The sequence below is a fragment of the Neophocaena asiaeorientalis genome, unplaced genomic scaffold (genome assembly GCF_003031525.2).
Source record: "Neophocaena asiaeorientalis asiaeorientalis breed wild unplaced genomic scaffold, Neophocaena_asiaeorientalis_V1.1 scaffold18, whole genome shotgun sequence".
Lineage (NCBI taxonomy): Eukaryota > Metazoa > Chordata > Mammalia > Artiodactyla > Phocoenidae > Neophocaena > Neophocaena asiaeorientalis.
In genome coordinates, this window is record NW_020172444.1 from 1,191,286 (window position 1) to 1,218,633 (window position 27,348).

Here is a 27,348-nt window from a genome sequence, read left to right on the forward strand (position 1 = left end):
GAGAGTTACGCTGTGGTGAACGCTGACATAGGTTGAGGGAAGTGGAGACTTTTCACGTGAAAAAGTGCGTCTTTTCAATGGTATCTGTCCCTCGGGAGATGAACTCTTAGAGTAACATCTTGAACCATGATGCCAAAAAACTCCTCTAAAAAATCCCTGGGCAAACTTATTTAACCCTCGCCAAGTATGCTTGCCACAATTGTCAGGATTCTAGATCCAGGCCATGAATTATACTCTCAATTCAGAATTGAGAAAGTGGGTATATTGTGCTCCCTCAGGTTATTCTTTATTACTTTTAAAGTTATTACTTTATGACTTTTAAAGTATATTGTGCTCCCTCCTGTTGTTCTTTATTACTTTTAAACACAAAACACATTAAGTCTTGTGTTTCTTCAACTCTGCAATCACAGCATCTCAAATACCACTGTTCATTCTGGAGGGGCTGGTTCTCTGGTACTAAGAATTAGCAGAGGAGAGATTTTCACATGCTCTAGATGGGGGCTTTTAAAGTCATGTTGAAGAAAACACCACGGGACAGTGGCCTGGTGCAGTTGTAGGACACCAGAACTGAGGAGGGTACCCCATGAAGTATGCCTGGTCGGTTGAATCCCCTCAGGGTCTGTGATGTTAAAGAAACATATTTTACAGAAAAGGTCAGAAAATGAAAATGTCAGAAAGTCATCCGTTTGTTTTGCTAGTTCTCTACTTTTATTACCAACTATATTTTCTTTCCCCAAATATACTGGGTCAGATCCTGCTGGGTGAGTAAACTACTTATTGGGTAAAAGTTAGCTTCTCTTGACTGTAAAATATATTATACCTTGAAACGTATTTGATTTTGTTCCAGGGATAAAAATAGGACCTTTTATTATATTTCTAGAGAAGAGAACTTAGGTTTGGTATTTAAAGAGAGAAAACTCCAGGGAGAAAAAGGAAAGATTAAAACAATCCCATAGTCTCAAGGTGTGCTTTTTAAAGTCCTAATGGGGGTAGTGGAGTCTGGCTGGCAGGGCAAGGTTGAAGTTGAGAAAACGTGCGATTCTAGGTGAAAATCCTAGTCCTTAAATCTCGAGTCAAGCTAAAGCAAAGATTAAATTAGTGAAATGGGAAATGAGACCCAACTTCTAAAATAAGTGGAAATTTAGGATGAAATCTGCCATCTTTATCGCTGGACTTCTGGATAGTCCCTCTCCCAGTCTCCCTGAGCTGGGAACCAAAGTGTATTTCTCTTTTTGGGTGGATTTAATGGCTTAGTGGCAATTCACATCAGACTTGAAGAATCTGGGTAGTAGTGTTTTTAATTTCCTAGTTGTTCTTAGCCTAACAAAGGGAATGAATACTAAGTAAATCAGAAATATATTAAAAAACTAAAATCCTTGGACATCATCATCAGTTTTATTTATAAAATTAGTGGAAGTTTTCCCTTATGTGTCAATTTGATTTTTGCATGATACATTGTGGAATTTTGGGAGCAAGTAATTGTTTTTCTTTTGAAAAAGTGCTTGAGAAATTTGTTTCCTGTTTATTCAGTTATTCTGTCATTGGCATGTTTAATTGAAAATTTTTTGGTAATGGCCACTTTTGGGTAATGTTTTAATGATTTTAGGGAAAAATGTTTAGTAATGATTGCAGGGTTTCCTGAATAACAGCTTGTGCTTTCCCTTGATCTGAAGCTTTTATGACTAAAAGATTTCTCTCTGACAAATATAGCATAAAATAAATGTTTTGAGGCTAAAGGTTTCATAGAAGTGTTCTTTATTTTTTTAAAAAAATTACTGACAGTTATCCCTTAGTTAAATGTTATTTCTTTAGTTCTCTGTCAGTGAAGTTTATTCATTCATTTGATATTTCTTGAGCACTTGCTATGAGACACATGTTGAGTATTTAGTAGTGACCAGACACATTCCCGCCCTCATGGAGCCTGTGTTTTTATGACAGTGATCCAATGCTAAATCTATAAAGCGTACTTATAAATAGGAAACGTAAAACAGGACACAGGGAATCAATGTGTGTGGGATGTTGCAGTTTTATGCCAGGTAGTCGGGAAAAACCTCCTGGTCATGTGACGTTCTGGTGAAGTCTTGAAGGTGAGGGAGGAAGCCATGTATATCTGGGGAAGAGTATTCTAGGCAGAGGGAACAGGAGGTTCCCTGAGATAGGAGTGTGCCCAGTATGTGAGGAATAGCAAGGAGGCCAGAGTGAGTGCTTCGGGAACACGTGTAAGAGACAAGGTCAGGGAGCTCACAGCTTGTTGAGAGCCCAGTAGGCCCTTGTGAGGCCTTTGGCTTGTATTCGGAATGAGATGGGAAGCCACTGAAGGGAGGAGTGCCATGATCTGACTGCCATACATTAAAGGATGCACTGAATGCCGTGTGGGAAAAAGCTGTAGGAGGGCAAAGCTGGTAGCAGGAAGTCCAGCTGGGAGACTGTCGAAATAATCCAGACAGAAGATGATAGTGAATTGCACCAGTGTTTGCCATGAAGGTGGTGAAAAATTGTCCCCTCTGGAGATAGAGTTAACAGGGTTTGCTTGTTGTATTGAGTCTCAGATGACCAAAAAAGGATCAAGAATAGACTTGCCATTTTCAGAGATGGGGGAAGACTTGAAAAGGAACAGGTTTGGATGTGGATACAGAGAGGGATCGAAGCTTAATTTTGAATGTTTTCTTGGGACAGCCACTAGACCTTAGACACCTACCTAGCAAAGTCTCATAAGCAGCTGGACAGCTGGATTCTTGGACACACATCTGTAGTACTCATATGCACATATACAAGGTCGAGGGGGTCCAGGCTAGAGTTAAACATTTTCTATACAGAAATCTGTAGATGGTATCTAAATCCATGAGATAAGACAGGAGAATAGCATCTGGGAAGTCAGTATGGAAAGGAAAAGGCTACAAAGACTGAGCTCTAGGGCTTCCCCTGGACAGGGTCATGAGGAGCAGTGGCCAGCAAGGCAGGAGAGAACCGTGAGAGAACAGGGTAACCTAGAAGCCGAGTAAAGAAAGAGTAGCACGAAGCAGAGTGGTTCTTCTGTGTCAAATAGGCTGGAAGTTTGAGTCATAAGGAGCCAGAGGATGTACTGTTGGTTTTGGCAACATGGGGGCCAGTGGTGACCTTCACAGGGGCAGCTTTGGTGAAGGGTTGACAGCAAAAGCTTGGCTGTGGCAGGTTCAAGAGAGAACGGGAGGGGAGGTGGTGGAGGCAGCCAGTAGGGCAGCTCTTTGGAGGGGTTTTTCTTTAAGGAGAGCTGGGAAATAGAGTGACAGCTGCAAGAGAGTGGGATGGGGACGATGAGAGGAGAGGTGTTTTCGACAGATGGGGCGCAGTACAGCGGGTTTGCCTGCTGATGGAAATGAACGGCGAGGAAGTCTTTCGGCAAGAGAGGAAGAGGATGCATTGCTTTAGTGGAAGGGTTGGCTTTAGGTAGAACCACCTTCTTCATCGGGAAGGAGGCAGGACAACTATAGATCCAGGTAAGTTGGTAGGCCTGGCTTCGTAGCTTCTATTTTCTCCATGAAATAATAAGTGACGTCATACTTGAGTGTTAACTAGTTAACCATCTGCTGCATTTCTGCCAAATGAATATTTTGGGGACTGTCGTTACATTTTTAAACATGGCTTATGTTTAGTACCTGCTTTTTGAGAACTAAGCAATTCTTCAAAAAACTCAGAATATATCCAGAAACGTATTCTTGTATTAAATGATTTAATATACTCGCCTTCTTTGCCTCACTATAGGCCTGTCTCTTTACATGTATAAAAATGGAAAGAAATCATACATGTATCTGTAAGAGATGAGTAAGTGATACCGTTTCCTTCAGTGAATATTAAGGGAATATGGAAAGGAGGAGGAAGCACAGATGTTTTACTTTATATCACCTGCGTAGCAACTCTTTCTCTACCTCTTCATTTAGTTAGTTCTATGTGGAAAAGCTACAAGAGGTGGTACTGGAAAGTAACCCTAGATTCTTATCTGAGGACGTGCCCACAGCAGAACTAGAGATCTCTGAGTTTCCTTCCCTCTTGGAGAATTTTCCATGACTGGGGCAATCTGATGAAGTAATCGATTTGATACTGATTTCTATTTACATAGCACCTTCCTTGAGGAACAGAGTATTCTGTGGGCATTATTTTAAGAGTCCTGGAGGAGTTCAGCAAGGCTGGAGAGCTGAACGATCAAGTCTTGTTATTCTAAGCATTATTTAATACGTTTATGATTTGTCCTTCAAAGAATTCTTGGCCTCCCGGCAGGCAATGGATTGCAAAATGGGAGAATGAGCTGTTAGCTCAGTTTTTCTCCCACGTGACCTGGGTATTGACTCGGCTCCGAAGTCCCACTCAGTCAACAGGGCCGGATGCTTCTCCTTCGCAGAGGATACTGCCGGCGCTGGTTGGCCTCCCCTTGTTGAAGTCGGATGAATGCTGAAGTGCTGTCGCAGCATTCTGGTTGAATGCAGAGGCGAGACTCTTTGTTCATGACCTCTGATGTGAGTCTTGAACTCGTTATATTTATTTCTTTAGCTGCCTTTGCTTTTGGTCACATCCTAGTTTAATGACTGAAAGATGGCAGCTAGACTGAAGTCCATCTGTCAAGAACAGTGTTCACATTTTTGAATTTTGCTCTGTCGTTAATGATTGGGAAGCAGAAATGAAAGCTTTTTATATTGGGGAGGGTATCAGCTCCACTTCCATCCCATTTGCCATTCAGTCTGAATGTCTGTGGTTTGTTTTAACCCACGTGCCAGCACCTCTTCTTGGAGGTATGAATGCACACAGGGTCTGGCAGAAGCTGCAGACGGGATGTTGACTTTTGAGTGTCTTGACTGACTGACTAGGAGGCCCAGTGGAGGTGCTGTGTGGCTCCAGGCAATCTGTTTCTAGCCAAGGACTCTAAAACCCAAAGTTTGAAAGTGCCTGGTTGACATTTCTGGGGCTGATTTACCTACAGGGTAACTCACATGTTTTTGTCAGAGGGACCAAGCAAGAAAACTGTGCCAACAGTTGCCCTGTTAACTCCTGACTCGTCTGACTTTGGCTTCTCAGGTTTGTAATTCTTAATCAGCCAATGCGTGCAGCTAGGGATGATCTTCTTCCACTGATTTGACCCGTGGGCTTCACTCTCATCACTGGTGAAGCAAGGCTCTTGGACCAGAATGGCCTCCAGCATCCTGTACGCCCCGATCTCTGTGGGGTTGTACAGTCATCGTTTGAGTCACTTTGTTCCACATTTATTGGGTTACCTACTTTACAGAAGGCACTAGGGGTCCTTAGGTATTAATTTATTCAAGGCATTTGAGGAAGATGCCTCTTAAACAGCAAATGGCCTGTGTAGGAAAGGCCACTGTCACTGAAGTCCCACTGAGCTCTTGAGAGATGAGTAGTATTGTCTTCAGCTTGTCACATTGAGGAATTTGAAACTCAGAGCACTGTATGTTAGTTTTGAGTGCTTTAAAACTTAAACTCTTTTACACAATACCCTAGATAATGTGGAAATGATTTTAAAGTAGTGGAAATGATTTTAAAGGAGCGAACACAAGGAGAGAATATTATCTAATGCATTTAATGTTTACGGAGTTCCTCTCAGAGCTATGGATGACAGTCTAGTGTCAAACAGTTAAGTTTTTCAATGCCGATTTTGAGATTGTGGAAAACTTAACTAATAAGAATGGAGAAGTATTATAAATGCTTCCTGTAGACACAAGAGGATCATCTGAGAGTATAAGGGTCTCTTTTAGAATTAGATTACTTTATAGCAGAATGCTTATGAAACACGAGGGGGGAAATATGAAATAAAATGTATTTTCTGCTTCCAAGAAGATGTGAACATTATAAAAATCAGAATTAAGTCATATGAAACTGTCTCTGCCTCTTGAAAATACAGATGATTCCAGGCCAAAAAGAATTTTTTTTGGCAAAGAAACATACTAAGTTTTTTTTAAAACAATAAGCCCAGAGAATCTCAAGTGCCTATAAAGTGACTGCTATAGCTGGGAGGTAACATGGGCATAATGATTAAGGGCCTGCTTTCTTTGGATGTCTCAGTTCGCTGAAGTGAGCATAATTTAGGTGATGGTATGAGCATCTGCATGGCAGCTGCTGGTACTGAGAGTTAATGCCAGAGAAGACAAAATAGTTGGCACACCATTTCCAACTTCATTATTGTTCCAAGGGCCAGAAAAAAACAAAGAAGTTTATATTCTTTTGAAGTGGGACGATGTTGTCTCTTTTTTCTCTTGGGCTTCACACCCTTACACACACACAGTATTCTCAAGATATTTGTAAGCTTGGTCTGACAACTTAGAGTAAGCTGATTTTTTTTTTTCTTCTACTGTAAAAAAAAAAAAAAAAAAAAAAAAAAAAAAGAAAAAAAAAAAAAAAATCAAACTAGGTGAGTTTTGTCTGTTGTAGAATCAGCATTCCATTGTAGTTTTTAAAATTGATGAGGTATAGTCCTAGAGAAATTTTAAATGTCCTGAAAACATTTAAAGCACTGGTTTGAAAACTGTGTCTTTCAATAAAGTTTTATTGGGACACAGTCACACTCATTCATTGACATACTGTTGTTGACAATCTGCTTTCCTGCTACCGCAGCAGAGTTGAATAGTTGCAACAGAGTCCTTTAGGCCTACAGCTCTAAAATATTTACTATTTGGCTGTTTGTGGAAAAAGTTTCTGGATGCCGTCTTGCAAGGGGCTGGAAGACCTGGTTGGCCACTAGGATATCTTCACACACCAGACTATGTGTCTTGATCTCTTGCATTAGAACCACGGGTGAATGAGAAACAGTCTTGGAAAACCATTTGAAAAGAACTGAGGGTATCTCTGCTCCAGAAGAATCATTTTCTTTTAAGCGAGAGGGCCAACCCAAGTGGATCTCTTCAGGTCCCTTGTAACGTCAGCTTTCTTGGCTTCTGTGGTAATGTCTGTGAGGAGATGAAGGGCTGTCAGGTGGAAGAGGCATTAGATTGTGAGAATGTGGGGAGGTGAATTAGGATTAATGGGTGCAGCTGACTGTGAGGACGTAACTTCAGCTTAAGAATAGCACTTGTTAGGGACTGCCCATAACTAGAATGTGCCATCTTAGCAGGTAATGAGTTCCCCGTCACTAGAGATGTTCAAATAAAAGTTGTCAGAAAACCTTTGATGTCCCATTCCAACCTTGAAATTCTAACGGCTCCTTTGGGTAAGGTTTTTGTTTCCAAGCTCAGACTTGACCACATTTTATTTTGTTGTGGGCCTTTAGAGGCTTCTTGGATGATTTTCTGAAAACACAATGCTGGTCAAACCAAAGCAATATAAAGGGGGAGAATCTCTTCTGTTGGGCAGGGGATGGTAGAAGATAGGCTGACCCAAAGGCAGGCTTTCCTTTGCCCACTGCAGTAACAGTGACCACAGGAAGGGCACTGCTTCCAATCAGCCTTAAAGCTTCAAAGATGAATCATGTCTCTTCCACTGTCTTGAGCTGCTGCTACCATTTTTGCTTTCTGCCTAGGCTCCTGGGAAGCGGAAGGACCTGGCTGGGGGCATTTCACAAATGTGGATGTCAAAATAGGGTTTCTGTATTGTGCTTTGCCCGAGTTTATATAGGGGCCTGGCTGCAAGTGGCAGTCCTGGTTGAGGCCATCCCTTCTGTCTGCAACTCTGTTGTTACTGCACAAAAGCAGCCGTAGACAGTATGTAAATGCACGAGTGGCTGTGTTCCAATAAAACTTTATTTACAAAAGCAGGCAGTGGGCCTGATTTGATCCCAGGGCCATTGCTTGCTGACCCCTGATAAACATAGAAAATTAAAACTGGCTGGAAAACATCATTTCTAATTCTCTCATGTTTTGGAGAAAAGGTGAAATGACAGGTCCAGAGTCGTAGCATGGCTGAGCCAGGATTACCACCCAGGATCTGACTTGAAGATGACTGTCCATTATGTGATATTGTGCTGCCCCTGCTGTGTAACAGGTGATAGCATCTGGTTTTTAGAAGAGGGCTGTATGAATGAAAGAAATACCTCCTTTAGGTGGCTTGTGAGGAGCCGCAGTGAGAGCTCCAGGGTGGCATTTTAACCGAGGCAATCCTTTAGCCCAGGGCCTTGGCCTCCTTTTCTTAGATGGACCCTGTTCACAGTAAAACAAAATATAGGTTGCATAAATTCATATAAGAAAAGTGTTTTTTTTTTTTCTTTTCATGTAAAAAAAAAAAAAAAAAAAAAAAATCAAACTAGGTGAGTTTTGTCTGTTGTAGAATCAGCATTCCATTGTAGTTTTTAAAATTGATGAGGTATAGTCCTAGAGAAATTTTAAATGTCCTGAAAACATTTAAAGCACTGGTTTGAAAACTGTGTCTTTCAATAAAGTTTTATTGGGACACAGTCACACTCATTCATTGACATACTGTTGTTGACAATCTGCTTTCCTGCTACCGCAGCAGAGTTGAATAGTTGCAACAGAGTCCTTTAGGCCTACAGCTCTAAAATATTTACTATTTGGCTGTTTGTGGAAAAAGTTTCTGGATGCCGTCTTGCAAGGGGCTGGAAGACCTGGTTGGCCACTAGGATATCTTCACACACCAGACTATGTGTCTTGATCTCTTGCATTAGAACCACGGGTGAATGAGAAACAGTCTTGGAAAACCATTTGAAAAGAACTGAGGGTATCTCTGCTCCAGAAGAATCATTTTCTTTTAAGCGAGAGGGCCAACCCAAGTGGATCTCTTCAGGTCCCTTGTAACGTCAGCTTTCTTGGCTTCTGTGGTAATGTCTGTGAGGAGATGAAGGGCTGTCAGGTGGAAGAGGCATTAGATTGTGAGAATGTGGGGAGGTGAATTAGGATTAATGGGTGCAGCTGACTGTGAGGACGTAACTTCAGCTTAAGAATAGCACTTGTTAGGGACTGCCCATAACTAGAATGTGCCATCTTAGCAGGTAATGAGTTCCCCGTCACTAGAGATGTTCAAATAAAAGTTGTCAGAAAACCTTTGATGTCCCATTCCAACCTTGAAATTCTAACGGCTCCTTTGGGTAAGGTTTTTGTTTCCAAGCTCAGACTTGACCACATTTTATTTTGTTGTGGGCCTTTAGAGGCTTCTTGGATGATTTTCTGAAAACACAATGCTGGTCAAACCAAAGCAATATAAAGGGGGAGAATCTCTTCTGTTGGGCAGGGGATGGTAGAAGATAGGCTGACCCAAAGGCAGGCTTTCCTTTGCCCACTGCAGTAACAGTGACCACAGGAAGGGCACTGCTTCCAATCAGCCTTAAAGCTTCAAAGATGAATCATGTCTCTTCCACTGTCTTGAGCTGCTGCTACCATTTTTGCTTTCTGCCTAGGCTCCTGGGAAGCGGAAGGACCTGGCTGGGGGCATTTCACAAATGTGGATGTCAAAATAGGGTTTCTGTATTGTGCTTTGCCCGAGTTTATATAGGGGCCTGGCTGCAAGTGGCAGTCCTGGTTGAGGCCATCCCTTCTGTCTGCAACTCTGTTGTTACTGCACAAAAGCAGCCGTAGACAGTATGTAAATGCACGAGTGGCTGTGTTCCAATAAAACTTTATTTACAAAAGCAGGCAGTGGGCCTGATTTGATCCCAGGGCCATTGCTTGCTGACCCCTGATAAACATAGAAAATTAAAACTGGCTGGAAAACATCATTTCTAATTCTCTCATGTTTTGGAGAAAAGGTGAAATGACAGGTCCAGAGTCGTAGCATGGCTGAGCCAGGATTACCACCCAGGATCTGACTTGAAGATGACTGTCCATTATGTGATATTGTGCTGCCCCTGCTGTGTAACAGGTGATAGCATCTGGTTTTTAGAAGAGGGCTGTATGAATGAAAGAAATACCTCCTTTAGGTGGCTTGTGAGGAGCCGCAGTGAGAGCTCCAGGGTGGCATTTTAACCGAGGCAATCCTTTAGCCCAGGGCCTTGGCCTCCTTTTCTTAGATGGACCCTGTTCACAGTAAAACAAAATATAGGTTGCATAAATTCATATGGAGAAGGAGTGCCCGGAGTTGTGAAAAAGCACTGGGCTCCTGCAGCTGCGTCACAGGGTTTGATCACTTCAGCTGGGAGTGCCAGGAGATTTGAGACAGATGTTTTCAGACATGCTGCATGCCTAAAACATTTCCAGGGGTCGGGCTGCAAATAGTGACTTAATAAGTGGAGGAACAGGGAAAGTATGCAAGTTGAGGACACAAGAGTTTATTCACCACTAGGTGCACGGCCAACCTCTGTGCATTACATCTGCCTGTCAGGGCTGGCTCTTTCATCTGTCGTGCCCTCCGTACTGCTCTTTGTCTGCCCGTGAATAAAGTGCAGCATTGTGGTTAGTAATCCCACTCCAGTGACTCGACTTCAAATGTGGTTTTGGAGTGCATCCCAGAGTTCTGTTTGCTAAGCTTCCTACTCCTGTTTCAGAGACACCACTGGATACAGAGCAGCGAGCACTAAAGGCTTCCCTCTTTCCTTAACCTGTCGGGTTGTGGGCTCTCTCTTTCCCCCTCTCCCTCCTTTCCTTTCTCTTTTTCCTTTTTTTTTTTTTTTTTTTTTTTTTTTTTTTTTTTTTTTTTTAACCTTCCAAGGCAAGTTCATGGATACTAAGCTGATGTGTTTGTTGTTCTTTTTCTCCCTGCCTCCACTCCTAGTGAGTAACCACACTGGCCGCATCAAGGTGGTCTTTACTCCGAGCATCTGTAAAGTGACCTGCACCAAGGGCAGCTGTCAGAACAGCTGTGAGAAGGGGAACACCACCACTCTTATTAGTGAGAACGGTCACGCTGCCGACACCCTGACAGCCACGAACTTCCGAGTGGGTGAGTTCTAACTGTCCTTGCCGACTAGAGTTTGAGATTGTAGCATTTAGACACCCCCTCCATTCACACTGCTCTCTGCTTGAATGGGTTTCTGTCTATGAGTACGCATATGCTGCTTTCATGAGATCCTTTAAATTACTTTCGGAATAATTTTTAACTTGGTATTTGGTTTCTGAGAGAGATGGCAAGGAGAGTATTGCTCCTAATTGTTTATCATGTATACAGCCTTGTGATGATGGGGAGGTATCAGTAGGACAGAAGGGAAGAGGCTTTAAATTAAGACCTTAATGTACAGCTTGCATTGATCAATTTCAAATTTTATCTGCTCAGTGATAAGTAGAATTTATGTTAGATTTGATTCATGTTATAAAATTTAGATGGTAGTGATTAAATTTAAACTTTTATGTCATAAATAGCCAGGTTCTAAAAAGTTTCTAAAAATTGTCAAAAATCTGTATTTCAGTTGTAGAAAGGGATACAGACTTGCATCTTTTGCCACGTTTCTGCTGTGTATCAAAAGGCTAAATTATAAGTTGAAATATGACATGGATTTGGGAGAAGATATGCTAGTGGATTACTGTCAGCACTTAAAGCCTTTTAATCTTTTGTAATTTAAATATGAACTATGGTAGTTACTGCAAAAAGGCTTTTTACTTTTAAATTCTTGTCTCTTTTTTACTACTTTGTAAATGGAGAAAGTATTGCGGACCACTGAATGCTGTCACACTGCCATGTTGTCACGCAATATGGTATTTTTGTCACAGAAAAATGCCTTTTATTATTTTTTGACCAATTATGGTTTGCCATGTGTACTCAAATAATCACAGACACCCACGATACTTTATGAGTTACTCACAAGAATAACCCAAATGTCAGACAGATAATAACACTGGCTAGATCTGGTCTTTTTATGGAATATTGCTGTTTAGTCTTGAGAGCATATGTCTAGGAGGTGGCGGGGGGTGTCTGTTTCAAACTGATTTCCATCAAGACAAAATACAAGGAGGCAGTTCGAAGTCCTTATTAGCTCTTTGATTATCCTACTGTTTTACTGTGACTCTGGTTTCTGTTGAGGTCATAGCACTGCTCTCGATAGTCTATACTTGGAAAAAACATGTGCCCATAGATACTATTTAAAGGGGTATTGTTAATTTCCTGGCTATGATAGGGGTACTTCAGGCATATTTTTTAAAAGAATTTAACTGTTAGGTGCCAAAGGGCACAGTATGCTCTAGCAGGACAGAGAGCTGAGTCTAATGGGAAGTGTGTTAAACTGATGATCAGGAAACTAGATTCTGGTCCTGGTCCTGCCAGTAACTAGCTAATCCACAGGGTGCGACAGTTAATATTTCTGGACCTTAGTGTTTCTCATCCATAAAATAAGTGGCTTATATTTAGTGATGTCTAAAATTCAGTCCATCTCTAAAATCCTAGGACTTTTTATCAGTAATAAGCCAAATTGTTTTTCAGCTGTTTCACAGGGCTGTAGACAAGGAAGAGAAAAAGCAATTCCCAATTAGATGATTATGGGCTAAATGGCTTATTCCCATTTTTACTTTCCTTGTTTGCCTTCCTTACTCTCATTGCTTTTCTTCCTCCATCATCATCGATAATGTCTGCTCCTCTTCCTTTTGGCATTTTTCATAAACCTTTACAGTAGGAATGACAGAGTAATTGGGTGGGTGGTAATTTTTTGGCTTACAGTGTATTCACTTCAAAACTAAATATTTGAAGGCTTTGAGAAGCAGAGGAAGTCTTCTTGTTAAAACATGCTGCACACTTTCCTCTCTGGCATTAGAGCAGATGTTTAGGAACAGGATACATACAGCCTATTCAAAATACAAAATGGGACACAACTGTTTACCAAAAAATCTCAAAACTGGCACTAAAACTCTGCCACAAAAGGATTGGCAAAGTAGTTTAATTAAAAAAAATAATAGTAAAAGGGAGAGGGCATAGTAATGAATAGTTTCACATTGGAAATCATGGGAATTGTTTCATTTCTATCCTGAGCTATTTCTCTTCTGTACTTCAAATATAGGGTAATCTGACAGACAAGTTTTAAAAATTATTTTACTGAAGATGGTAATTTTGTAGAATTTAGAGATTATGATTCTCTAGAAATACAGAGAATTTCAAAATTCATTTTTAGGCATGTAAGATATCTTCTGGGGATTTACTGGTTTAATATAATGTTATTACTTACAGGAAGTGGTTTTCTGATTGATTTTTTCTCACTATATTTACAATATGTTAAATCTTTTGACAAATAAGATGTGTTACATGGAAAATAGTAGTTTGAGGACAATTCAAAATGTATTGTAACTTGTCAGCTACTCTTTAGCCTCTGATATTTAAGGCTACTAAAAGGTGGGGACTGGTAAACTTTAAGGGGCCAGATAGTAAATATTTTAGACTTTGCAGCCCATACAGTGTGCGTCACAAGCACTCAACCCCGTGTGGTATCGTGACAACAGCCAGAGATGGTAGGTACGGGAAGGGTGTGGCTGCATTACAAAAACAGTCAGTGGCCTGAATTTGACGCTAGTGCCAGCCTTTGCTGACCCCTGCCCCAAGGAGTCAAAATAATACAGGGAAAACCATGTAGATTTCATAGTTAAGGCACCTTAATTAAATAATCCATTTTGATGATCGGAAGAGCAGAAATAATTTTTAACATTTCCATGGTGATGTCCAGTTATTTGGAAAGAGGTAGAATGGATATTATTGTCACCATTTTTTTGGACAAGGAAACAGAGGTACACTGACTTAAGTGAGTCTCCCTTCATTACACAGCAATTCAGTTAGCTGGGGCTAGAGCCCAGGTCTCCTTGTGTCCTCTTTAACTCTCTGGGGTCTGACTGTGATGTGTAGGAGGGACAAGTAAGGGAAGAACCTGAGGGAGTTGGGTTTTCTGGGAAGGCCAGATGGTATAAAAGAGAATTAGCAACCGGGAGTCAAATAGCCCTGGGTTCGAATGCTGGCTTCTTCATATCCATTGGTCCTGCTTACCTGGCTCACTGTCCTTTCCAGGTTCAGGTCACTCATCCACACAATGCAGGTGATAATAGGTAGGTGGTGGGTTTAGTAGGCACAGGGGTGACATAGGTTCCTTCCTCCCTTTTTTGTGCTGCTCCTGTTTTTTCTTTCTGGTCTATGGTGACTATGAGTCTGGGCTGGTCAGATGTGAGAGGCAGGTGCATTTCTTGTGACAAGTAAGCATGTACTCTCTTTTCCTGGGAGTTCAGTGGGAGAAATAACCTTAACTGCTACTCAATGTGACTCTAAAAGCGAGGCCTGAATGAAGATGATGGCCAAGGGAAGTACTCTGAGATTCTAAGAGAAACTCATTTTTGTGAATGTGATACTGACATGATACAACAGAATATTTACATGAAGGGGAATTTTCTGTAAAGCAAACCCTAAATACCACTTTTGTTGTGGCATTCTGACCTTTGCCTCCTTGCACTTTCCTGCCTTTGCCTTTTTACAAAATGGAAACATATCCCCGGTTTTCATGGCTTCTTTGCATTTCATGGGCGTATAATGAAGATGACCTCCTGGGACTTCTAAGTTGTTGCTTATGGAGTTATAAGTTTTCTCTAATAAGAAAAACATAGGAATTCTCTGTTGCCACAAGTAGAATATTTCAAATAAAATAATACTGTTGCTTGGCATATCTTACTTGGAGAGAGAGAGATTGAAAGGCAATCACAATTGCAAAGCTAACACATTTGGTTTATGTGATGCTGCTTTCTCTGAGGAGTTATGAGGGACTCACGTTCCATTAGCACCAATTGAATACTGATAAAAAGTATTTGAGAATTTAAAAACTATGATCCCATGGTATTTCATTTGGTGCTTGCTTCCCCTGAGAGAGGTAAATGGTAGTATCCATATTTTATAGATGTGAGTACCAAGGCTTTAGTGGTTTGATCAAAGGTGACTTTAAGTCAGGTTTTCTTATTCCAGAGTCTAAAAACCTCTTCTCTTCCTGTGTTGCCTGCTATGACCATGTGTTAAGTGATTATGTAGACAACATTGTGCTAGATTTTCCAGGACAAGAAAATCGTAAAGCTGCCCTCGAAGAGCTTATGCTTTGAGGAGGAGATGAGGAGTGTATGTAAATAACCCTCATTAAAGGTAGAAAGCTCATAGCAGGACCTCAGAAGAGGAGATTCCACTTCTAGCTGAGGAAGAATACTTTGAGAGAGAAGGGATGGCATGTGACTTTTCTGTTCAGTTCTTTGTGCTCTCCCCAGCTGCTAAACATCTTGGCTCGTAGTAGTAGGTTGTCTGACGGCAGACTGATGGGGGCAGTGCAACTTGACACGACGATACGTTCCAAAATAAAGATGGATGGGAAGGGAGAGGTAAGGTTGATAAGGGAAGGAAGAATTTACCCATTTGAATGAGGCATGGAGACATGCAGGCACAGGTGGTTTGTGGAAACTGAGAGGAGTTGCATTTACTGGTGAAAGCATGAAGGGCAGTGATCCTGGATGGCAAGTCTGGGAAGGTAGGCTGGGGCACGGCTGTGGACCACCTTGAATTTCAAGCTTAGGAATTTGGCTTTTACTCTTTCAGAACTTACTAAAGAAGTTCTCTGAAAAGGGGACATTGATATTTATCATTCTGAAAAAGAGAGAGGGAAGGTTTCTCAGTTTTTTAGGCAGGAAACTGGTGATCTAATAGTCTAAATAAGCTCTGAACAGCCCATAGTAATGATGACAACCTCTAGCTGCTTTCACCTATTGTGAGGTTCCTTTGCTGCCCTACACTGGGAATCTCCCCATGTATGTCAGAAAGCCAACTCAATACTACAGTGTTTTGGGGTGGAATGGAAGCGTCCTTGATGCTACACTCATTAGGTAGGTTCTCCTCATAAGGATGGAAAAAAATTCACTCTCAATGAGGCATTAAATAAACCAGCATGACTGCTCAGTCGGGAGAAGCATTGAGACTTTTTGGGGAGCGGCTTAGTTCAGACACTGAGCCCTTCACCTTCTTATCATTGTTTGGATCCCTTGGTGTTTATCCAGCACAGAAACCAATGAAAGGCAACATGTCACTCTTTGAACTGGTGCATATATTTTCCCCTTAACACATTGTACAGGTTTTATGTTTTTTAAAGATTAGCCAATACAGTACTAAGAAGATGGTTGCCTTTCATTTGGGCAAGTTAGAGTGCTTACGAACTTGTGCAACTGCTCCAAAATATATCTAGCCTCATAAAATTATCTTCTAATACTGAGTAAATGTCATAATGTAGAGCACTGCCTTTATTTAAGTTGTGAAGCACCCTTAAAAGGCAGGTATTGGGAACGTTATTCATCTAACATATACTTACTGAGCACCTACTATGTGCCAGGGATTGGTTTAAGCTTTAGGAATATATAGCAATGAATAAAATAGGCAAAGTCCTTGCTCTCCTGCTATATTAAAAACACGTGGCTATATATCAATAATATATGAACCTTTAGGACATTACGTTGAGTGAAATGAGCCAGTCACGAGAAGGCAAATACTGTGATTCCACTTATGAAATATCTGGAATAGTCAGATTCTTAGAGAAAGAGAATGGTAGTTGCTGGTGTTGGTGGAGGGGGGGAAATAAGGAATTATTTCATGAATACCGAATTTCAGTTTTGAAGGTAACATTCGAGAGAGTATATGAATATATAATACTTAACGCTACTGAACTGTACACCTAGAAATGGTTAAGATGGTAAATTTTACATCACATGTATTCGACCAAAATTTTTAAAAACTACAAGAGGGTGTACGTTACTGTCAGATGTATACTATCAAAAATATACTGTCAGAAACATTATATATGATATAATGTCAGGTAGTGATAGATGTCATGAAGAAATAAAAAGTTGAGAGAGGGGAGATCATGGGGAGTGTTGGTGGGAGGTATGGATCACTTTCGGGCATGTTAGGAAGGGCTCTCTGGTTAGATGCTACGTAAGCAGAGACTTAAATGAAGTGTGAGTGATGAGCTCGTGGAGGGAACGTCACACACTTAATAATCTAACTCTGTGACTGTGTTTGTTATTTCAACTGTAGAGCCTCTCCAAAGGCTGGTGTGAGAAGCATTTATTCATACTCTTCCAAATGTCATTTTGGGTTAGGTTTCAGTGATGTGTATGGTATCAGGGAATCACATTTAATAATAGCTTTAGATAAAGAGCCTCATGTACAGAGGATAGAGCCAAGCAAATCTTGTCCCCTGGGTGGAAAAATGGTCCTGGAATTATTGCACAAGGAATCTTGGTTATTTATAATTAAAAAAGGATAGGGTCTTAGATGTAGAAACAAATTACCAAAGAAGCTGTGTCACTTCTTTCTTCAACGTTATTTTGTATAAGACAGATGACATGATTTTGGGCTGGAGCTTTTAAGTAAGGGAAATAAAATCTGTTCTGTTTATGAGGGCGCGCACGCGCGCGCGTGTGTGTGTTAGGGGGAGGGTAGAGGGTGGAAGGGAGCTTCATGGAAGGGTAGTTCCAGGGGTTGGTCGGACCAAGGAAGAGCAGTAGGTTGACCCTAAAAGCCAAAATTGGGAGAAATCTTCTGATGCCCCTCACTTTCCCGGCTTCAGGAATCTTCATCTGATTGAAGATGAAGATTTCTGAAGCCGGGAAAGTGAGGGGCATCAGAGTGGGTAGTATAGAAAGTATGTCTGTAGTCAGAACAGTTTTAAAAAAAAACCTTAGGTAAAAGAGGGTTCAGCAGTCTGCTGGCTCTGTGAGAAAGTCATGTGTGATCGATTGCTGCTTTTAAGCTATGTCTGGCCTGTATCATGGGGGTGGATGGGACTTCTTAAAGGAGTCTTGCTAGGCTAGCCTAGGATAAATGACCTTTCAAAATTCCTTGGAGTCTGCAACACAATGTCACAAAGCATGTGTTCTTTCCTAGTCTGTCAGCTTGAGCATGTGGAATGATCTTTGGAAAACTCCAGACTGCTTAGCATAGCACACGGGGCCCCTCCAGGATCAGCTGCCGCCTGGCTCCCTGGCTGTGCCCCTTTCTCTCTGCTTCTGCCAAACTGAGCCTCTGGGGTGCCAAGGTCCCCCAGTGCTCCAAGCCTTCTGTGCCTCTGTTCACACTGATGCCTCTGCCTGGGGGGGTGTGCTCCCGCACCCAGTCTGCCTGGGCATCACCCACTGCTTCTGCAAGAGTCAGCCAAGCACCACTCAGGCTACAGGGCCTCACTTCCCTTACTTGTTGCCATGCCTGTTTCTTCCACTGAGCTCCAGACGGGGGACAGGGCCCTGTCCGCTTCACGTTGTTATCCCCAGCGCTGGTGTCGTGCCTCACTTGGGAGATGCTTAACTCATTCTGGCTGACAGAGTACATTGTCTCTGCAGGTGCCCATGTGAGGGTGGCATGTACACACCTACCCAGCACAGCTTCTTCGTGACTTCTTGGGCAACTGAAATCGCGGGAGCAGAATAATCATCTGAGAAGTCTCTACAGGGCTTGGGGTCACAGGAAAGAACGCATTCCAGTATCTGCAAGATGCATGAAACAGGGCACCTTTGTAACACTGTGCTTGGAGTTTGGATTTTACATTTTTAACACTGACTGCAGTGTTCTTTCTACTCAGGGCAAAGTGCAGTTAGATTTCCATACCTTTAGTACAGTTTCCCACTGCACGGCGTTCCTGCTCCCCATGCTGCGTCTCTCTAAATACTGACAGTCTTTTAAGGAACAACCTCAAGTTCCATTTCAAACACTTCTGTCTGTGCTATTTTTTTTTTTTTTCTTTCCAATTTTGCCTCTAGTCATTACCATGCCAATTGATACTCGGTGGTCTAGCTCAGGTGTATTACTGACTGGTCCCAAGACCCTGGGCTGGTGATTGAACCTCTTTGATTCCATGCTGGTAAAATGAATCGATAATGCCTTGACCTTCCTGTAGAACTGTTCTGGGGCTCACGAGAAGCAGCAGGCTGGTGGTGTACGTGGGTCCCTTGGATCGCCTTGAAGATCTTTCTCTACTTCTGAAAATAACCGATCCTGCTCTTAATTAGCAAACCCTACCTCCTGTGAACTGGGGGAGAGTACTTCCCTTTCTTGGATAGGGTGTGCTACCTGTGTCACACAGAGATGGTGGTTCCTTTGTTTACTGATCCCTATAGCACAGTAGCGTCAAGGACACAGGAGGCTGTTTCTTACTCCTCCATGTTGGCGCTCTACTAGCACCAACTCCACTAGTGCACGGAAGGCTCTTTACTTACATATAGGCTTGCTCTGGGTGGGTTAGACTACCCACAAAGTATTGTCAGTTACCATCATCACATGGCAGAGACAACCTACTAGCACTGTGCCCACCTCTGCCTCGGATCATGTACCACCTCCCTGAGGGGTTCATTTGCTTACCCAGGAAGCTCTTGCATGTTGCCAAGCCTGCTGGCAAGGGTGAGAGCATTTAAGCAATGTAGCAAGCTTTGGAACCAAAAGCTATGGTCAGGAGGAAAAGTAATCGTCTTGAAGAGATGGGGCATCCCCAGAGATGGAGGATTATAACATTTGATCCTACTTTGTGCTGTTCACTTGGCCGTCGTTTGTGTCATTTACCTCTGGACTCCTAGGTTGGAGTCAAATTAAAGATGCTGCTGGACTTAAAATAGATATTGAAGTCATATTTATGTGACATAGTACATACCTGCAGCATTTATTGGCTTACGAGTTGGGCTCAGTTTTGTATCTGTTGCCTAAAAGTCGAACATTTGTACCAGCTTGTCATATTCAGGTATATATAATTTTTCCAAGTGGAGGAGGAATAATGAATTTGTATATTGTTGGAAAAACCTCTTGGAACTAACATCACAGATGATGTGAAAATGTTTTTGAGGGCAGCCACACAGTCCTCTTCAGCCTATGCAGTCCAGGAAAATAAAATAACTACCAAATGGGGAAGGATGAAGTTAGTGAGGAAGTTTGTTTGTGATTTATTTCCCAAAGTTATATCACAAAGAAAGTGAGATGAGCCAGATGCCTTTCTATTGCCAATTTAATGTAATGCTCTCACTGATGCACTTATTAAAACTCAATTTTCTGTCGAGTTGAAGGGTATGGGTTTAAGGAATGGCTTACTGCTTGACTCCATTATCTTGAATTTAGACTCATGCAATAATTACTGAAAAACTGGCATGACTGCAATGTTGGCTTTTTGTAAGATTTGGTGGAAAAAAAGAAAGAACTTTATGCAGTAATGAGAGATTTCTTCACTCTGAGACCAAACTTCAGATGCCCATCAGATTCAATAAAAATTTGTTCTGGATTATGGGGACTTTCTAAGCTTTCCTAGTACAAAAACTCAGCCTGATTTTCATCAAATTTTCCCTAGAAGAGGTAAAAGGGAAACTTGACATTAAAATCCTTTGCAGTGAGGAAAGCAGACCACTGCCCTTTTCCTGGCAAATTAGGAAAGTACACTAGAACATACTTAAGTCTATTTAGCAAGATTAAACTATGTCACTTTTTGCCACTGCATTGTCCCTTTCTAAAGGAAGGGTGATTTATGAGTCCTTTGGATCTTCTTGTGGTATTAGTAACATCTTAAGCCAGCTGTTTTATTGGGTGTACACACAGGGTAATTAGAAACATCTGAGAGTCCTATAATGTGCCTGGAAATCCATCATGCTGTATGGAAAAGAAAAAAATAATGTTCATGCCAAAGTTGTGTACTTGATAAATAGATGCATTAGTATTAAACAAAATTTATTCTACCATTTTTGGAAAAGAAGCTAGGCTCTTCAGGCTGAAAATATTCTTTCATTGAAATACACTCATTGCAGAAATCATAACCTTATTTGGTAAAAGACTCCTGACTGTGCTGTTCATACAGTAATTATCATTTCCCTTCTGTCAAACTCCATCATATTATAGACCATTTTCTGCCAGAAGAAGTATTTCTTCTTTCTACCTGGCAGTTACTTGAAAACCTTAGAATTCTGAGGGATCTCATTTAAGGAAATTAACTCTTAGAAACGTACTGCACCAGGGACTAATAGGGCCCAATTTGCCTAATAGTCTATCCTAGAAATTGGGTTAGGATTCAAGAGTTCTGGGCTCTATTTTAGCTGGTTATTTGAAATCTGATCTCCAGTGGTGGCTGAGTTTGAATATTTGGGTATGCAGCAATCACAGCGGCTAAGTCAGGGTCTGATTTAAATCAGGTCCTGTTCTCTCCTCCCTCAAGACAAAATCTAAGACAAGAAAACCTAACATTTGGTGGTGGCTGGTGAATGGTTCCTTTCATCTTCATTCACAAATAACAAGCCTTTATGAGAAGTCAGTGCTGAGTCAAACTGACATATCCCAGGCAGCTGTGGACAGGGCTCAAGTTGGAGGCCTCCGGTGTCTTTACAGCCTGTCTTGCTCTGCATGTCCCCACTGGGTGTGCCATTTTTGTCCTTTTTGATCATTTCGAATGGGAGTTTTCATCACTCACAGAAGCAGAATTGTAGCCAATTGTCCATTTTGTTAGAGATTGGCGGTGACTTAATGAAGCCTCTGGACGGAGGAGTGGATTCACCTGTGTAAAAATGTTTACGGTGGGGAGGTGGGACAATCATTAGGAGCATTAAGCATTTTAAAAATTTATTTATTTATTTATTTAAGATGGGGGTAGGAGTTTATTAATTAATTAATTAATTTATGGCTGTGTTGGGTCTTCGTTTCTGTACGAGGGCTTTCTCTAGTTGTGGCAAGCGGGGGCCACTCTTCATCGCGGTGCACGGGCCTCTCACTATCGCGGCCTCTCTTGTTGCGGAGCACAGGCTCCAGACGCGCAGGCTCAGTAGTTGTGGCTCACGGGCCTAGTTGCTCCGCGGCATGTGGGATCTTCCCAGACCAGGGCTTGAACCCGTGTCCCCTGCATCAGCAGGTGGACTCTCAACCACTGCGCCACCAGGGAAGCCCAGCATTAAGCATTTTGAAAGTATTTTAGGCTAGTCTTTAAGAGAAAATACATTCGAATGATATCAAGTTGACTAAACCTGTCATAAGCCATTGTCCTTTCTGATAACGTAAGGTCTCTATTCTGAACTTTCCTATCCACAGTGCCTGGATTTTGACTTATGATCATGGTGCTTGAGAGCACTTTCAGCACTGTAGAGAAGTTGAATTAATGGACAATGGTCAACATGAATTTATTAGTTGGGACAGTAGAGCTGAAACTCCCCTTTCTTTGTGCCACCAAAAGCCCGCCGTATTTCCTTCAGGGTGGCCTCTTCCTCTTTCAAGTGTCATCTACTGACACATGGGTTCTGTGTCTTTGTCTCTGAGATCCTCTTATTTTAGGTACATCCAGCAGGCAGAGCCTTAGCTGGGGGCTCCCTCAGTTTCCTTTCTTCCTCTGAAATATCTGGTTCGCACCCATAATGCAGATAGGAAGGGGAAAGTTGAGTTTGTCTAATGGTTCTCCACCAGGAGAAGTTTGGCTTCCCAGGAGAGATATTTGACAGGGTTACGAGACATTTTGGTTGTCCAAACTGGGAGGGGGACATATCCTGTCATGTAGTGTGTAGAGACCAGAAATGCCACTAAGTAGCCACAGTGCATAGGACAGTCCCCACAACGAAGAATTATTGGCCCCAAACGTCAACAGTGCCAAAGTTAAGAAGCTCTGCTGTAAGCATCGCCTTTTTCCCCATTGGACAACATCTTGGACCCACACCCTGGTAGTTTTGTCCGGGTCCCTGGACAACCCCCCCTCTTAAATCTAAATCTCCAGGTAGTTCTCTAGGTAAAACCTCCAGCATTTTGACACAAATGTATTCTGTTTGTGATGATTCTGGGCCTCAAACTGACAGCTCCTTCAGCCCTCCTCATACGTGTGTTCCCTAGTAAACTGGACCCTGCCTTCTGTAGGCTTGATTTGCATTTGACTGTTTATATGAGATCTCGTTGGATTTTAGAGGGTGCAAGGATCGAGATGGTTTGGGATATCTCAGGATGACTCAACAAGTAGGATTGATTGGCCTTTATTATGAGGATTCTTTAGAAACTGAAGAAATAACAAATGGGAGAACACTTAGCACAGGAGGCATTTTTTTAAAAAAGCACATCTCAGAAGTGATTGTATAATAGAAACCACTTTTCAACACTAACCATTGCTACTGTGGATACCCGTTTGCGAAGTGTCTGTGCTATGGCTATTGGGAAAGGAAAGAAAGCCAAGTGTGTTTATTTGAACGATAGCATCATCACATGTTCAAATAAACACAGCACCTTGGGAGGGTACAGGTTTGTTATTTCTAACCCAAACGTCTTTACACATGCCTTTTGAAGGGTCGTGTTGCCAAGTTTGAAAGAAAAAGCTATCCAAGCATTAAAAGTCTGACATATTATTTAACTTGTTGAAAAAAGAAAAACTTCCATGGCCAAAACACTCTAGGTTAGCTAGACAATGAAGCGTATATCACTTTTTTCAAGAGCTCACTTTTGGACAGATCAGGAGCACTAGAGAGCGAGTAAAGACATTGCCTTCACCTGCCTATAACCTCTTATAGCAGTTTTCTGTTATGTTTTTTTTTGTTTGTTTGTTTTTTGCGGTACACGGGCCTCTTACTGCTGTGGCCTCTCCCGCTGCGGAGCACAGGCTCTGGACGCGCAGGCTCCGCGGCCATGGCTCACGGGCCCAGCCGCTCCGCGGCCTGTGGGATCCTCCCGGACCGGGGCACGAACCCGTGTCCCCTGCCTCGGCAGGCGGACTCCCAACCGCTGTGCCACCAGGGAAGCCCTTCTGTTATGTTTTGGTCATCTTGCCCGGGAAACTTGGAATTTTCACAGTTGATTCTTTGGTGCTTTTTCACTTGAATGAAATGCCTGTTCTTAATTCCGTCAATAGAGCGGTGATACATTTTATTGCTTATCTTCATAAGACTCCAAACATATAATTCACGTGGCTGATTCTTTTCTGTTGTATCTTTTCTTTAGTTGTGGTAAAAGATAACATTTACCATTTTAACCATTCTTAAGTGTATACTCCAGGGGCATTGAGTACATTGACAATGATGTACAGCCGTGACCACTATCCATTTCCAGAACTTTTCATTTTTGCAGAGACTCAGTACCCATTCAACAATAACTCCCCATCCCTCTCCCTCCTTGGTCCCTGATAACCTCTGTTCTATTTTCTGTCTCTATAAATTTGCCTCTTCTAGGTATTTCATATAAGTGGAATCATACAACATTTGTCTTTTTGTGTCTGGGTTATTTCACTTTGCGTAATGTTTTCAAGATTCCTCTATGTTGTGGTGTGTGTCAGAATTCCTTTTTTAAGCTGAATAATTCTTCGTTTTATGTATATGCTACCTTTTGCTTATTCATTCATCTGTTGGCGGACATTTAAGTTGTTTCCATCTACTGTGAAAAAAACTGCTATGAACACAGGTGTACAAGGGCTGTTGGAAGCCCGGCTTTCATTTCTTTGAGGTCTATATCTAGAAATGAAATTGCTGGATCATATGGTAATTCTGTTTACTTTTGAGGAATTGTTAAACTGTTTTCTACAGTGGCAGCACCATTTCACATTGCTACCAGCAGCGCACTAGGGTTCTAATTTCTCTGTGTCCTCACCAGTACTTCCTTTTTTCCCCCCTTTGGTAATAGGATCCTAGTGGGTATGAAGTAGTATCTCATTGTGGGGTTCTTTTTCCAGAAAAATAACACGCTATTTTTTATTATTTAAATGCTCAACACACCTCTGTGATACCTTTTTGTTTGTTTGTTTGTTTTTGTTTGTTGTTTTTTTTTTGCGGTACGCGGGCCTCTCACTGTTGTGGCCTCACCCGTTGCGGAGCACAGGCTCCGGACGTGCAGGCTCAGCAGCCATGACTCACGGGCCCAGCCGCTCCGCGGCATGTGGGATCTTCCCGGACCGGGGCATGAACCGGACCGGGGCATGAACCCGTGTCCCCTGCATCGGCAGGCGGACTCTCAACCACTGCGCCACCAGGGAAGCCCTGTGATACCTTTTAACCTATATTTTGGTTGCATGATTTGTGACAATTCTGCAATATCATTTTCTACAGAGAAACATAATTAAGTCCTTTCTTTACCAGGGTTGATAAAAATTATACTTGATTATTGAAAACATGTAAAGTATTGTTCATCTTTACAACTCTTTATTGGTGGTGTCATGTAAATTTTTGGAACGGCTGCATTGATGAAGAAACTTTCTCATTTGAACTGTAAGATTTTGGGGCATTACGAATTTTTATTTACCATGAGTATTCTTAATACTGTTTTGTTTTTTTTAACATCTTTATTGGAGTATAATTGCTTTACAATGGTGTGTCAGTTTCTGCTTTATAACAAAGTGAATCAGTTATACATATGTTCCCATATCTCCTCCCTCTTACGTCTCCCTCCCTCCCTCCCTCCCTATCCCACCCCTCTAGGTGGTCACAAAGCACCGAGCTGATCTCCCTGTGCTATGTGGCTGCTTCCCAATAGCTGTCTATGTTACGTTTGGTAGTGTATATATGTCCATCTCATTGTGGTTTTGATTTGTGATTCCCTAATTACTAATGATGTTGAACTTCTTCTCATGGGCTTATCACCCTTTTGCATATCTTCTTTAGAGAAATATTTATTCTAGTCCTTTGCCCAATTTTGAATTGGTTTGTTTTGGTAGATTTTTTAAAAACTGGGATTTCCGCTTAGCAAGTTAGGCGTTTAATTACAGTGTTACCTATAGTTGATATTAATTGTGAATCTTCTGGGAGACCTGAGTTCTAGTCCTGGTCCTGCCATTTGGACAAGACTCATTTTTAAATCTTAAGTTTTTCATCTGGAAAAGGAGGAATTTAAGGAGTAAATGTTCAAGATCTTTTACAGCCCTGAAATGCTATTATCCTATCTAATATAAAGCCCTTTTAGGAGAATGATTTTAGAAGTGTAAATGGAATTAAGCTATCTTTAGTATGTTTTATTCTGAAAATATTTACTACGATTTCCCAGTATGTACAGTGTGTTCCCTTTTGTACATTTTTGGCTCCACTCTCCACTTTAAATCAAAGGATGATTTTATACAAGTTTAGTAATATATTGTGTGGTGATGTGTCATCGGCCTGACAAGCTTGATCAGAATACTGGAGGCCTGAAGCATTTGACAAACTTACAAATAACTCTGTAGTTTTCTTGCCTAGTCATTTAGATCAGAGTGCTGAGAAGAGTTTGGCCAGAAACAGAATGCCTCCATGGTGGCCTGAAGGAAGCACAGCTTGTATGGAGTGAGATGCAAGGATGGAGTTGCTGTGGGTTCAGCCACTCAGTTTATAAAGAGCTAATTTTTTTTCTCTTTCTTTTTGGTGGTGAGCACTGAAATGAAGGCCTGCATGCCTTAGAATGTGCTGGACCCCTTCTGCAAACTATAACAAATGTGTGGTTGAGGATTAAAAATAGGAGCTGTAAGGGTTTAAATCACCTTACAGGGAAGATAAAGTCAAAACCTAATTTTAAACTTAAGGAACATAGTTTTTATTGTAATTGAAGAGGTAGCTTTTCTATCTGACCCATGTTTGAGTTCATTTATCTCTTGCCAATTCCCCGGGTTATCTCAATTTACTTGGATTAACAGCTCCTTGAATTTTTTTCTTCCTGTGGAATTAAAGAAAAAGCCAGATGCACAAGTGTTCTGCAGCAGTCAAAATGCAGAGTTTAATGGTTGCCTGTGCTGGAAATCCAGCCTGCTCTGCACCCCTAAAGGCATCAGTGAGCTCCCTTTTCCTTCAGGAGATGGGCGGGTGGAGCGGGAGAGAGGTCGGGGTGTTTATTTGCAGCCCGTGTCATGAGGAGCTCTCTGCCAGGTCCTTATTTTTGCACTACCAGGATACTATTCTCACTGTGGTTTTCCCAGAACTCAGCGGAGTTCCTATGTACCGATGTCAAGAATCTCTTTATTAGTCTTCAGTTTTGCCCCACTTTAATGTTCCTCTTTTTCCTGAGTCTTTTGACTCATACTAAAATTAGTTAAAAGACCTGAAGGCAGATTTTTTAAACAGTCGATTTGTATGGCATCTACTTTAAAAAAAATATGTATAATTAGCTTTTTTGATTATGTAATACATGGTACAAAACTTAAAAGACACAAGAAGGCCTACTCTAGAGTGAAAATGAAGTTCTCTTTTGTAGGGGCAAATACTCTTACCCATTTCTTGAGTATTCTTCTTGCATTTGAGCGTGGGAGCATATAACCTTGAAACTGCTAGAATATTTTATTTAATATATTTCACTGTGCTTTGCTCACCTGGCAATTCATATCGGCACCAACAAATCTGCCTTGTTCTTTTTGATGGCTGCATAATATTCCATGCCGGCATACACTATAATAACTAGACTGTATTGTTCAGCATTTGCCTTTGCAACTTCTTCTGTTATCATCCAAACTGCAGTGAATAATAAATTCTTAGTACACATGTGTGATTATCTGAGAATAAATTATTAGAAGCAAAATTGCTGCATCAAAGGGTATGTTCTGATTTAATTTTAACAGATATTTACCAAATCATCTGCTATAAAAGC

The 27,348-nt window shown here is 41.5% G+C and overlaps 1 protein-coding gene across 6 annotated transcripts in view; it reads left to right on the top strand.

Moving 5' to 3' along the window:
* LTBP1 (latent transforming growth factor beta binding protein 1) overlaps window positions 1-27,348 on the top strand; it is a 417,473-nt gene that overhangs the window by 160,526 nt on the left and 229,599 nt on the right. For 3 of the 6 annotated variants that reach the window (XM_024732194.1, XM_024732185.1, XM_024732205.1), the window contains exon 5: window positions 10,633-10,800. The exons of 1 other annotated variant lie outside the window; for it this stretch is intronic. In XM_024732194.1, coding sequence (XP_024587962.1) covers window positions 10,633-10,800 — 168 coding nt within the window. Of the gene's footprint in view, window positions 1-10,562; window positions 10,801-27,348 lie in introns of those variants that run through there. 2 more of the 6 variants (XM_024732220.1, XM_024732225.1) reach the window with 1 other exon arrangement.